Here is a 12,814-nt window from a genome sequence, read left to right as displayed (position 1 = left end):
TTACCCCCCACCCCCATTTCTGGGCCCAGTTCTCTCCTAAAGGGTTTCTGGAAGACACAGGCAGAAAAATAAATTAGAATTCCTGCTGAATCTGTTTTGCACTTTCCTTTGTATAAATCTCTACCAGGATGCCTGATGCAAGGTTAATTATGCAAAACATGAACCAGGAAAAATTGTGTGTCAGAAGACTGAAGGAGCACTGAAAACCAGCATTTCCCAGAGCCTTATGGCTTGTATATCCCATCTCCTCCGCTCCCTCTAGAGCAATTCTGCTGTGAGCTGTTCCTCCTAAACTTACATCCCAATGGGTTAGAGAACATTAACTGCGGCACAGTGTTTGCCCAGGAGGATGAAAGTAAAACTGATGAGAATTCTATCAGTTTCATTGAATTCCTGCTTTGAAAAAAAACCAAAAACAACAAACCACCCATTATAGTTATACTAGTAAATTAAACATAGTTGGTGATGTTGGCCTTGAGGCTGACTAGCACAGAACAGCCTACCTATATCCATGCTATCTAATTCTCAAACTCCCAAACAAAGCAGCCATAGGTTGGGAAGGGGTGCATGGCCCACACAAACCCTTGGGCCAGCCTTGAGAACCGTTTGGAAGAGTGCTGGCAGGCCCAGGTCGAAACCATACAAGCAACCGCCGCAATAATCTGACAACTGGGACGATGGCATCCAGTGACTCCAAACGTTCCCTGCTGCATTTTTTACGAGCACAGACACGGCCACTGTGAAGAAGCCGGGTGCTTCAGGTACCAGAACACTACTGCTAGCTACAACCACGCCACTAATCAACACAAAACACAAGCACAGCCATGAATTAGCCCAATATATAAATGGTGAAATTTAAGAAAATTGAAATGAACAGTTCTTTTCTCTTTATTTTGAATTTTATTTCAAAATTCCCTCTTCCAAGCCTTTCTTCACAATGAAAAGCATCTGGCCCATTTCTAAGTGAAGTTCTAGTCTCATGCAGTTCAGTGGGCCATGGTAAGAAAAAAAAAAAACTACACTCACTTGCTTTTATTACAAGGAAGGGGAAAAAAAAAACACAGAGGAGAAGGAAAAAAAGTTGGAGTAGAAACAAAACCGTAAGCAACAGAGAATGGGAACTAGGGAATAAGGAACTGGAAAGGCCGGGAGAGAAAAACCTTCCACTGACCACAGGAGGGGAAGATGGTAAGCCTTTCGAAGCAACTAACAGAAGCTTTCAGAGCACGTATCTTGAGTGTAAGAGGAGGCCTTCATCATCCAGACGTCTAATAGAAAACCAAAATAACAGAACAAACAGCCCAACATGTTTGTGAAAATGTTGAGGACAACTGTTTCACAAAGTTGAGGATGCCAGAAGAGCAGTTACTTCACACTTCGCTCTATTAGGGCAGGCTCCATTTTAAACATCTCAATGTGTACAGTGATTTGGCTGGAAGTGGTAACAAGAAGCATTCACTGTGCCAAGGAAGGGGGAAAAAATGAGCGCAGTAGAAAAAAGGAGAGCAAATTTTTATCTTCAATTAACTGAAATAGGAAAAGCAAATTTCAACAAACTCTTTGAACTTGTTGCTAGAATCTCTTGAGAATGCGACTGAAAGGAAGACTGGCAGTTATTGTACTGGAATATGCACAATGGCAAAGTATTCCAATGAAGAAGAGAGAGAGGAAATATAGTATGAACAATACGGGCTGCTGCATCAAAGGCAGTAATAAGGGTCTGAACTAGAAAGAATCACATTAGGAATGGAAACAAGGGCATTTTAATGAATATAAAGGAACAGCATAAACTGTCAGGGATAAAAATCAGAAGAGATAAAAGAACAGCATGCATTATTACCACTGTGCAATATAAAAGGCAAACAAAGTTTCAGAAATATTTTAGAAGTAAGAATAAAAACACTAAAGTCAGTACATAACAGTGTTAAAGAAGAACAAACAGATAACAAAACAGAATCAAATGCAGTTCTCTGTATTTCAGCCTTTATAAAACAGATTTATTGTAGCTAATACTAAAACCTGATTTTGTTATTAGGCTAAGTAATCAGGGAAATTCAAGCCAGCAGGACTGGAAGAAATTCACACTATACTTCAGAAACAAACAGAAGTAATCTCTAAACTCTGAGTGATGATCTTCTGTAATACAGTCCTGGTGAAACTGCCCTAAGATGGGTTGGCAACAATGAACTAGAGCACTCAAAGGGCATTTATTTGCAAATTATTTTCAGTCAAGGTGGGAGAACATTGCAAGAAAGTTCCTTCCTCCAGGACCGGCATGAGGAAATTCACACACGTAGAAGAGCTGCATACGACACATGGCTGAGGCAGGGGCTATAAACATTTTAGAGGGCAAGATCTTAATAAAAATCATTGTGATAAATTGAAAAGTGGTTCATATCAACCAAGTGAAATTTAATAAAGACTAGAAAACTTTTGAAGGCTAAATCAGGTAAGTCAACATTATGTTGCTACAGAGGTTAAGCTTGTTCAGTGCAGAACAAAGGAGACAATCTCCTAATAAATAAAAGTTTATTATAAAAACTGTTCTCCATTTCAGCTGTGGAGTCTTAACTGTGAGTAATACAAGACAAAACTGGCTTAATCAGCAGTAAAGAATATTTATTTTATAGTCTAGAAAATTAGTTACTGAAACCAATTGCCAAGAGATGCAGTGGAACTGCATTCACCAAATACTTTAAAAACAAGTTGGAGAGACATTTGTCAGAAATGGTACAGATACACAACACAGAAGGATGAGCAAGATCACGCTGAAGTCTTTTTTGGCCATACAGTTCCATTCATCTGTGGTGATATGGCAAAACTAAATGTTCAGTTTATTTTAAAGAATTTCTTTGTGCTTCTGAACTCCACACTTCAGGAAAAAAAAACTAAATAATTCACATTCTGTATTTATGAAATGGCATATTAATACATCTCCCAAATTTTAATAGACCATAGCTCCCCCCTTTATTAATAATAATATGGAGCCGTCCTATCAGGTTTTGTTGAGAAAACTTTCACTAAGAACACTGCAGACAGTCTTCACTGCCAAACAAAGACAGGAGGGTAGACACCACTATCAGAATAGCCTGGGTTCCATGAACCCTGGGATGTTCCAGAAGTCATTCTGGATTAGCTAAAGCTTCCAGACGGTACTCTCAAACAGTCACATAAGATGCCGGTAAATGTTTAGTAGCAGCGACTGCACATTTGGACCACATCTTCGCTACCAAAAATTCCTTTTATCTTACTGTGTCATACAAGTGATTCAACTGCCCATGCTCCAAGGAATATAAAAATGTAATAGGCAAAATAAAAAATTGGTTAATTTTCCTAAAGCTGATTTTTTTCTGATAGACTAATTAAAACTATTTTTGGCAGGAATTTATTGTCAGTAATGATGCAGCAGAAGAGAAAAAAAAGCCTCTTTTTAACTCCCCCCTGCCCAAAGCCAAAAGTCGGGGGAGGGGGGAACATCCTAGTCTGACAGGGTTTCCAGCAGTTTCTTCAAAAAAAGCAATCAGAATGTTGATAAATACAGCATTGAAAATTAGTAATTATATATATTTATATTGGAATGGCTGGCAATAGGATTTGGTGCATGTGTGATTTAATAAAAATACTTCCAAAATGTGAAAGGGAGGAATATTCTGAAAGAAGCAAGTGTTATTTTATTCTAATGCCTATATATTGATATACTTGTAGGAAGGAGCTTTCAGAATACCAGAAACTATTGTTACCATAAAACACTTATACTATTATTTTAGGGTATTTTGAATATTCAATTTAAGAATGATTCTGAAGATCAAAGTGAGAACCAAAGTGCCTTATTTTATCAATGCCAATGTTTCGGGCAAGAATCAGTTAGATGAGAACAACTCATCTGTCTCTGTGCTGTGAAAAACCCTCTCAACAGCATTTTTTTTTTTTTTAAAAAAAACAACCACCCAGTACATATAACATGACTATAGGCTGTAAAAATCTCTCACAATCTCTTGTAAGAGCTCCTATATTGAAGAAAACTCAAAGGAGTCAGCCTAAAAACCAAACACCCCCAAGTTTCAGACAACCGAGGCTACAGCTTCGCAGATACTACTTTAAGTTGGCAGTGCTACCAAAAGCCGTAGCTCTGCCTCTCCGCAGCCTGGCCGCTTGCTCTGGCCTCCTCCCTCCTGCTATCACAAACACGTTTCTTTGCCAGGTTAGTTTTAACCCAGATCAATTTCCCAATGCAGTTCACCACATGGCTACACAAACGCCTGGGTCAGCACAAGGGAGAGAACAAACAGCTGGTAGTGGAGGGAGGGCAGCACTGCTGCTTCTTTTGGCTGCCAGAACCATCTTAAGATTTATGGTGTTTGGGGAAAATAACCACCTGATGCACTCCATATACTCACTGCCTATGTTTCTCCAAGTAATAAATACTGTAGATTTTAAGGGCTTTTTCCTATTTCATCTTATTTTCTTTCAAAAGCACCAATGCTACTAGAAGAACTTACTCAATGTAGTTCTTGAAGCAAGCACCCAAACTTATTTTGCCTAACCCAGGAATGGCATGAACAGGAATGCCTAGTGCCATCCTTCTAGTAAAGAAACAGTAAAAAAAAACCCTAAAAACGCAGAATTCAATGCAAGTTACTAGCAAACAGTACTTGCTACAGTAAAATCTTGCTTCTCTGTATTTATCCAAACTGCATGAATCATGCAGATTGCATGAATTGGTAATCAAATACATTAAACACAGAAAGGAGAAAAGCTTTCAATATTTTTTTGAAATTGTTAGTCGCTTAATTGTTTGCCATTTTGTAACATTTTAGTGTACCTATGACAGCATTTCTTAAAAAGTTAAATCCACAGCATCAGTGTAGAATAACATAAGGGAGTGATCATTAGGGGTAGATAATGAAATTCTATTTTCCCAGCTATACATGCCCCTGCCACCCCTCCAACATTGTTGCGGGACAGCTGGGCCGAGGGAGGGAGAAAACCAACTCCGGCCTGAGAAAGGCAGAGCTTACCTGTTCTCAGCAAGCCAACTGCCTTGGAAAACCATCTCTCAACTCAAATGACACCAAAGAATAGAAATGTCCATTTCCAATTACTTATCTTATGAAAGAACAATGACAAGAAGTTAGTAGGAGTTGAACACGCTGACAAGAAAGAAAGAAAAAAAAATAGCCACAAGCAAAGCCAAGAAAATTGAAATGTTATATTGTTTTAAGCTGGGAAAAGTCTCCTGTGTCATTGAATATAGGATGAAAAGATGTCTGGTGTGTAGATGGCTCAGAAAGCAGAAACCAAGAGACTGGGTTCTTATTCCTACTTCTGCGAAGACATGCCTTATGACCAATATACCTAATAGTTGAGATTTCACAGACTGCCATCATATTTGGTCTGTCACGATACTGTCTGATAGCTCTTGGAGGACCTCTCACGACAACTGCTACAGAAGTTCAACGGATCATCAAATACAAATATTAACAAAAATGACAACTACAATGTCAAAAAAAAAAACCTCGAAGAATTCTTCATTTGCAAGTGCAGTCTATTTCAAATTGTGAAAACTTTAGGCTAAGGTTATAGAAAAATATCTATTTCCAACATGAACCCTAATCTCACTCACCCTTAAGACACAAGTGAAGACACCATGTTAATCAACATTTTAACAACTTTGATAACGTGCCAAAACAATTCTGTAAAACCCACTACGTGTAACAACTTTCACAGTCACCTATCACAGAAGTCCTATCAAGAACTGAAAATCAAAAGATTAATACAGAGATCATTTACCAGAGATCATTTACTTCCTGAGCAAAATAGTATTGTGAGCAGTTTAAGCCAGGCTCCTATGCAAAAACTAGGTAAAGACAGTCAGGGAATTGCTTGGTAATATGAATATGATGGAGGAAGTCATGCAGCATGGGCTGCCAAAGAAAATGGCACGAAGTTCCCATGGGACCCTGCTGCACGTAGCTCGGTCCTGTTCTACGCAGGACTAGAAAGGCCTTCGAAGAGCCAATGTCATGTCCTGATTATGAAGCCTACTCCCATGCCTCATCCATCTCTTCACACTGTGTGATCTAGTATGTACCTTCTGGCTTTTGGCCAAGTATTTTGATACGTGGCTTGTACAGGCAGAAGTATAGGCCCCTGTTTGCTTTAATACCTTAACCTTATCCATACAACAGTTGTACAAAGCCCATCCATCGAAAGACTTAAATCCTGCCAAGTAGTAATAACTTTCCCTAACTGTGAACAAGTATTTACGAACACTTTCATTGTATAATACAATATAAATTTTACATTTCCAAATGTTAAATTTTGAAGTGAGAAAAGGGCAGGCAAGTGTAGATGCAAGTTAAGTATCACATAGAAGGTGTGTGACGAACTAAAGAAACACAGCTGAGCTATAAAGAGAATCAATCCAACACATTACAGTTCTTTTGAAATGAGTGTAGATATCTTTAAATATTGGCCTACCCTAATGCAAATGCAGTTAAAGTAATGATAAAAAATCTTAAATAATCATTTCCTGGCAAAAACGGTATGCTTACGTGTCCTCAAAACTATCCGCATGTGTGAAATCTATGGCTGTTGAAAACCTACTGCAGCTTACATTGGCCAAAGTAATGAAAAACCAGGACGAAAATTAAAACGGAGTTTATTAAAAATAAACACACAAAAACTTTTCCACAAATTTCATGCTTTCTGAAATCATTATCCTATGCTGTTTTAAACTACACACATTTGCAAAAATAATTTGTAACATACATCAAAGTCTGATGGATACTGAAAATAAAATTTAAAATGAGCTTAGATACTGACTTACAAAGTAACTGTTATCATGATCAGGAGACTTCTGCTACTAAATTTTTGCTAAGAAGCTACATCTGTTTGTGCTGCTTACAACCTGCATAGATTGAGAAAGCTCTAGTACTTAAAATAGATTACAAAAATGTTTACTGCACCTGTACAATACTATTCTGATAGATTTTCATGAGTCACCAGCTGTTCATACAATGACAGTATAGTTGAAACGGAACCAATACTCTTCCCCTGCAACTTCTTTTTGATCACATTCCTATCCTTCGGGTCCATAGCCTGGAAGCTGAGGTATAATCCAAGTACAGGAGTCAAGTTTCCAAGATTTCAGGCCATACGATGAGATGGCCCCTAATTATTTCTGGTTTTCCCATGAAATACCAGCAAGGCTTCTTTATTAACCATGCACCGGAAAGTTTCTATCTTCAGTAATGCAACTTTATTCTCTTTTTTTTTTTTTTTTTTGCTTTCATAAGTGCAATCTCCCCACTTTTTAAATTCATTTGAAAGGTGATACTACAAAAATATTTTCCTCGTTCATTGCTTTGACTATAGTCCTGTGTGTTCTTCCTGATGAACCATATCCTACCTGCTCTCAATTTCAAGGTTCTGCATGGTCTATTCTAGCTCTACCTCTTAAATTTGAACCACTGCTCTATACAGATATCCAGTTGTCAAAATGTAAGGAAGAAGATACGACTGTTTGTCTAGCACTTCAGGCGGGAAACAAGCTGTCTGTGAAAATCCTCAGGGTGACAATGCTACCCTCCTTTAAACATATCCTCCAAGTCCGATGCCTATGAATCATTCACCGATGCTGAGATAGCCAGGGTACTTGACCTTCTGCATGTTCTTTTGCTCATAGCATTCTCACAGCTTCCTTGTGCTTTCCCAATACATTTCTTACATTTACATGCTGTCTTATCTTTACATTTAAATTAAGAAATTGTTTGTGCAGAAGCGGTCTTGGCTTATGCACTTGTACTGTATGTCGTATAATGGTGCCCTGGCCTCTAGGCACAATTACAATATAAACAATAAAAATGAACTGTTCACCCAAGATTAAGTCTCCTGACGATGCTATTCATGAAGCTACATCCTTCAATCAATGATAAAAAGCTGTTCTAGCATTATGCTCCACTACCAGTAACTCTCCAGGTACTGACACCACTGATTCCCTGTTCATCACCCATGGGAAACCTCAACTGTTCCCTATACATACTTGTGTCCACAGTACCACTGGAATTTTTACTGATAACCAGGTAAAATGCAGGATGACAGAGGCTTGCGCAGAGCTGTCCTACTGAAGAACCCTCACTTAACATAAGCCTACTTCTGGGAAGAGTTGAGAATCCTTGGCATCTCACAGAAGCTGATTCAAGGCAGTTTTCCATCTGTCTGCTTAAACTCATCATATTTTTTTTGCTTAAAAACATGGCCTTCAAGAAGGTAAAATACCAACCTACAGCATTCTCCAATATGGTACTGTTCTTTAATGGAGGCATCCATAGCTGAGGAATTATTCTATTTTGGCTTTGCTGGTTTAATGCAGGGCTCTTCATTTTATTATTACTTAGACTGCACTTAGACTGAACATTCAGTGGAACATTTCCTATAATGGGATAAAGCGGTTGAACAATTTGACTGGCTAATAGTGATTTAGACATGTGATTACAGTACAGAAAATGGTCTGACATATGCTCTTTTATCTGGTTTACATGAGGCACATTAATCCAACTGGAAAGCACAGAAGTGAAAAGGAAGACAGGACCAAGCAGTCGTAAGAAAAAATAGAAAAATATTTTTACTTATTTTATTTCTGCATTTGCTTAGCTATTTTTGTGAATAGCAAAACTTACAAAATAAAACCATTTTCTCCCTAAAATGGATGCAACTAAAAAAGACCAGTCCACACCTACTCTGTGAAAGTTAGAAAATAACTATTTCTGATAAAATCCTTGTTTTAAAAGCATTTATGACTTATGTCATAACACCTTTACCAACATTACAGGCTTTCCATAAAGATGCAGAAAGACACTTGAGCACCACACCAGACAAGAACAACCATAGCGTGAAAAAAAAAAAAAAAGAAGTATTCATTTTAATTTTTGTCTCAGCTAATTTCATTTCCAGCTTTTACACAAATGTTTACAGTCATGTCAGCATAAGTACATATTTTTACAGGAAAATTTAATTTCCTCCTAAAACTAGTCGACAATATTCCCATGACACCAAAACACTGACTGAAAAAAAGGAATTGCCTCTTTAGCACCCACTTTTCATCAAGAGCGTGTACACAACCTCAAATTGGCCTACAAGATAACGTCAATTTTCACAAATAACACTATTTTGCTTTTTGTGCAGACTGGTACTTTCAGTTGTATTTGCATTTTTCTTCCTAAAACTTCTTTTAAAATAAAATATTCAAAGGTTTCCTATGTAAGGTTTGGATTCTATATGTAGAAACAAAACCAAAGGATGTAAAACTAAGTGTAAAGGAGACAAACCTAAAAACTTTACTGCATGTATGCGTTTGCCAAGTACTTCCAACTAAGGCTATATGAAAATTTGTATCAAGCGAATACGTAAGATAATTAAAAGCGGGAGCTGCAAACAATGCATCTCCACCAAAACCAGGGAGCGAACATTAAAATATTTGAACGGAAACTTTCATCAACGACAACAAAAAAAGTCCGTGTATCCCAAACTAACGATAGTTTAGTTCTGTCCTGGGATATTTGTGTAACATGTATTTGTAAAAACAAATGGTAACAGAGGAAAGCATAGTCTTTGCGTGCGCTCAGGTCCAGCCCAGCAGCATCCCTTGCTAGGGTTTTGGGCGTCCACTGTGACATTATGGTTGGACTCGGTGATCTTAAGGGTCTCTTCCAACCTCAGAGATTCTGATTCAGAGACCGACGGTGAGGTCTGGGGTGGGCGTTCGGCGAAGCGCCCGCAACTCACCTGGTTAAACACACTCCGGGGGTGTCAAACCGAAAGCGTCCCTTCACAACAAAGGGAACCAAACTCCGAAACCCCGAGGCTCCAACAGGCTCCACAGCGCAGAGGCTATTTCGCTAACAATCCCCACGTTTCTTCTCAAAACGTGCTCGCCCAGCTTTGCCCTATTACCGCTACCATCAGGTATGTCACGGCCGACATCCACCCTACTCAAAAATAACCCGCGGGGAGCGCGGCCAGCACTGCAGCGGCTCTTCCACCGAGGGCGGCCACCAGGCCTCTCCGAGCCCAGCCCGGCTCGGCACCTCACGCCTATCAGCGGCACAGCGGCCATGCCCGCCGGTTTGCCCGGCCCCCTCAGCCGAGGGGGGTGCGGAGGAGGGAGGGGGGGGGGGCGGCGGGAAGCGGCCGTTGGCACGACCGGCTCTCCCCGCACCCGCGCTGCGGCAACTTGTGCGCGCCCGCCCGGGGCTGAGGGGAGAGAGAAGCGGCTCCCTCAGGGACGGGGCGGGGGGGGGGGCAGCGGCACGCCGCGGCCGCTGGGGCTAAGGAACGCCCGCGCCCCCGGCGGGGAGAGGCCGCGGCGAAGGGAAACCTGCCAGCGCCGAGGAAGAGGCACCCCCCCCCCCCCCCCGCGCTCCCCCCGTGTTTGTTGTGCTTCGCCACTGTCCGGGCCGGCCCGTCCCTCCGTGAGGAGGCTGCCGCCTGACAGCTCCCCCGGCGCCGCCAGCCTCTCCCCCCCCCCCCCCCCCCCCCCCCACCTCCGAGCACACGGCGGGCTCGGCGGCGGCGACGAAAACTCCTGCCTCAACTTTGCGTGTGCGCGTCCGCACCCGCCCGTGTTTGGGGAGGGGTGTGGGGGGGGTGTTCTCCTCGCCACCCGCCGAGAACCGTCTTTTCTTTCCCCAAAAGAGGGGGGGGGGGGGGGATAAAAAGGGAAAGCGACGAGGAACTACCGTCAAGCACAGGGAGTAGCCAGAGGACGCTGAAGGCAGCCGAGCGTCCGGGAGAAGAGACCCAAAAAGGAGAAGGGGGAAGGTGCAAAGGCAAGGGAAAAAAAAGGAGGCAGAGGGGGAAGGGGGAAGAGCTAAAGACAAACTCCGAAGAAGGAGGAGAAGAAAGGAATAGGGACGGTGAAAGAAAAGTGGGAAAGGGAGAGCGGGCGGAGGAAGACAAAGGTGAAAAAGGAGGAGGGGAAAGTGCAAAGGGGAGAGGAGGAGAAGAAAGAAGGGCCCTTCTCAAAATGGCATTAGGCAGGAGGGAGGGGGCGACGAGCGGCGAGTCTCCGCTGACAGCTCTGCCTGCGCCTGGCCGCCTGCCCCCGGCCCCTCTCTGCCTCGCACACACAAACGCCGAACTTACTTCTTTCTGGCTCTCTGGAAAGGGGAAGCGCCATCTTTGCGAGGCCGGCCCCTAGGTCTTTTGTCTGTGGCTGCTGCTGCTGCTGCTGGGGGGGGAGCTCCAGGCTCGGGGGGCTGCTGCTGCTGCTGCTGCTGAGGCGGCTCCACCACCGCCACCACCAGACTCTTGTCCTCCGTTGACATCCTAGTCAGCAGGACGAGAGAGACACATGGATGATGATGATGAGGATGAAGATGAGGATGGTGATGGGGATCCCGATGCTCCTCCTGCTCCCGCGGCTCCTCTCCTCCTCACCTCCGCCTCCTCCACCTCCGCCTCGCATTGCTGGCCTCAGCCGCCGCCGACCAGCACAGGTAGCAGGGGGAGCAGCATGGGGAGAGCAGGAGGAGGAGGGGAGGGGGGGGGTTGGGGAGGCGGGGGGGGGGGGGGGGCGAAGAGAAAGAGCGCAGAGGAAGGAAGGGTCTCACACACAATAACACCCCCTCCCCGGCTCGGCGGGGTCTGTCGGGGCCGGGGGAGGTGGCGGGCGAGGTGAAGAGAGCGAGCGAGAGGCGGCTGATCCCGCCGCCGGGCGCCCCCCCCCCCCTCTCTCAGAGGCCCCGGGAGCTGCTGGCGGCGGCTCCGGCTCCTGCGCTGCCCGGCTGCGGCGGCCGCCGCTTCATTGTACACTGGCCCTGCGCCCTCCCCCCGCGCAGAGCCCCCGGGGGCGGAGGAGGAGCAGGCGGCGGCGGCGGCGGCGGAGGCGGCAGGGGCCGAGGCCGAGCGGAGGAAGTTTTGACAGCTCCAGCTGTTGTGTGTGTCGAGGGCTGAGTCCGGCCGGGCTCCGCGTCCCCTTCCCAGCCGGGCCGGGAGCAGGAAGTTTAACTTTGGGGAAAGAAGGAGGAGGAAGGGTGAAAAAGGGGGAGGAGGAAGAGGGAGGAGGAGGAGGAGGCGGCTCCCTCCCCCCTCCCCGCGGGGTGGAGAAGGGATCCCGGCGCTGCCGCCGCTGCCCTGGTGTGTAACCCCCCCCCACCCCCCCCGCCAGTGCGACACATAGACACAGAGCCCTCCCGCCCTCCTCCTCCCCCTGCCGCGGCCCCACACTGCGCCTGCCCGGCCCGCCCGCCCACCGCCCGTCCCACGGCGCAGACACCCATCCGCCGCCGACACTGACCTCACGGGCTGGCTGCCGCGGCGGGCTGCGGGGAAAGCGCGGAGCCGCGGACCGGGGGACGGGACGGGACGGGACGGGAGGCGACGCCACGGGGCGCTCCGCGTACCCAACCCCCGTACCGCGCCCCGCGGGAGCCGCCAGCCCGCTCGCTCGCTCCCCCACCCTCTCCCCGCCCTTGTTTTTTATTTATTTTCCCCACGGCCCCGTGGAAAAGAGGGGGGGGTGGGGGGTGTGGAAGCGCCCCGTCAGGATGAAAGTAGCCCCGTCACCCACCCCCAACATGGGCCGAGCTCCCCAGGACGGCGGCTCCGGGGGGGCAGCACACGGTGCCCTGCCCGGCGGTGCTCGCTCCTCCCCGGCCCCGGGGAGCCGGGACCGGCTGCAGCCTGGAGGCGGGGAGCCCCCCCCCCCACCACCACCACCACCACCACCCCCCCGTGCGTCTGCGGTGGTGGTGGTGGAGGGGGGAGGCAGCGAGCGGCGGGGAGCCGCGGCAGCCCCGGGGGAAGGGGAGGG

The 12,814-nt window shown here is 45.6% G+C and overlaps 1 protein-coding gene across 12 annotated transcripts in view; it reads right to left on the bottom strand.

The window, feature by feature from the left end:
- Nucleotides 1–12,385, bottom strand: part of KMT2C (lysine methyltransferase 2C) — a 201,238-nt gene extending 188,853 nt beyond the window's left edge. For 10 of the 12 annotated variants that reach the window (XM_041122098.1, XM_041122099.1, XM_041122096.1 and 7 more), the window contains exon 1: nucleotides 11,146–11,327. In XM_041122098.1, coding sequence (XP_040978032.1) covers nucleotides 11,146–11,327 — 182 coding nt within the window. Of the gene's footprint in view, nucleotides 1–11,145; nucleotides 11,329–11,439; nucleotides 11,544–12,298 lie in introns of those variants that run through there. The other 2 variants (XM_030008068.2, XM_041122094.1) reach the window with 2 other exon arrangements.
- Between the last annotated feature and the right edge of the window lie 429 nt (nucleotides 12,386–12,814).

Source organism: Aquila chrysaetos, chromosome 3 (assembly GCF_900496995.4).
Source record: "Aquila chrysaetos chrysaetos chromosome 3, bAquChr1.4, whole genome shotgun sequence".
Taxonomy (NCBI): Eukaryota; Metazoa; Chordata; class Aves; order Accipitriformes; family Accipitridae; genus Aquila; species Aquila chrysaetos.
The sequence above is the reverse complement of the archived record's forward strand: the minus strand, read 5'-3'. Positions and strand labels throughout refer to the sequence as shown.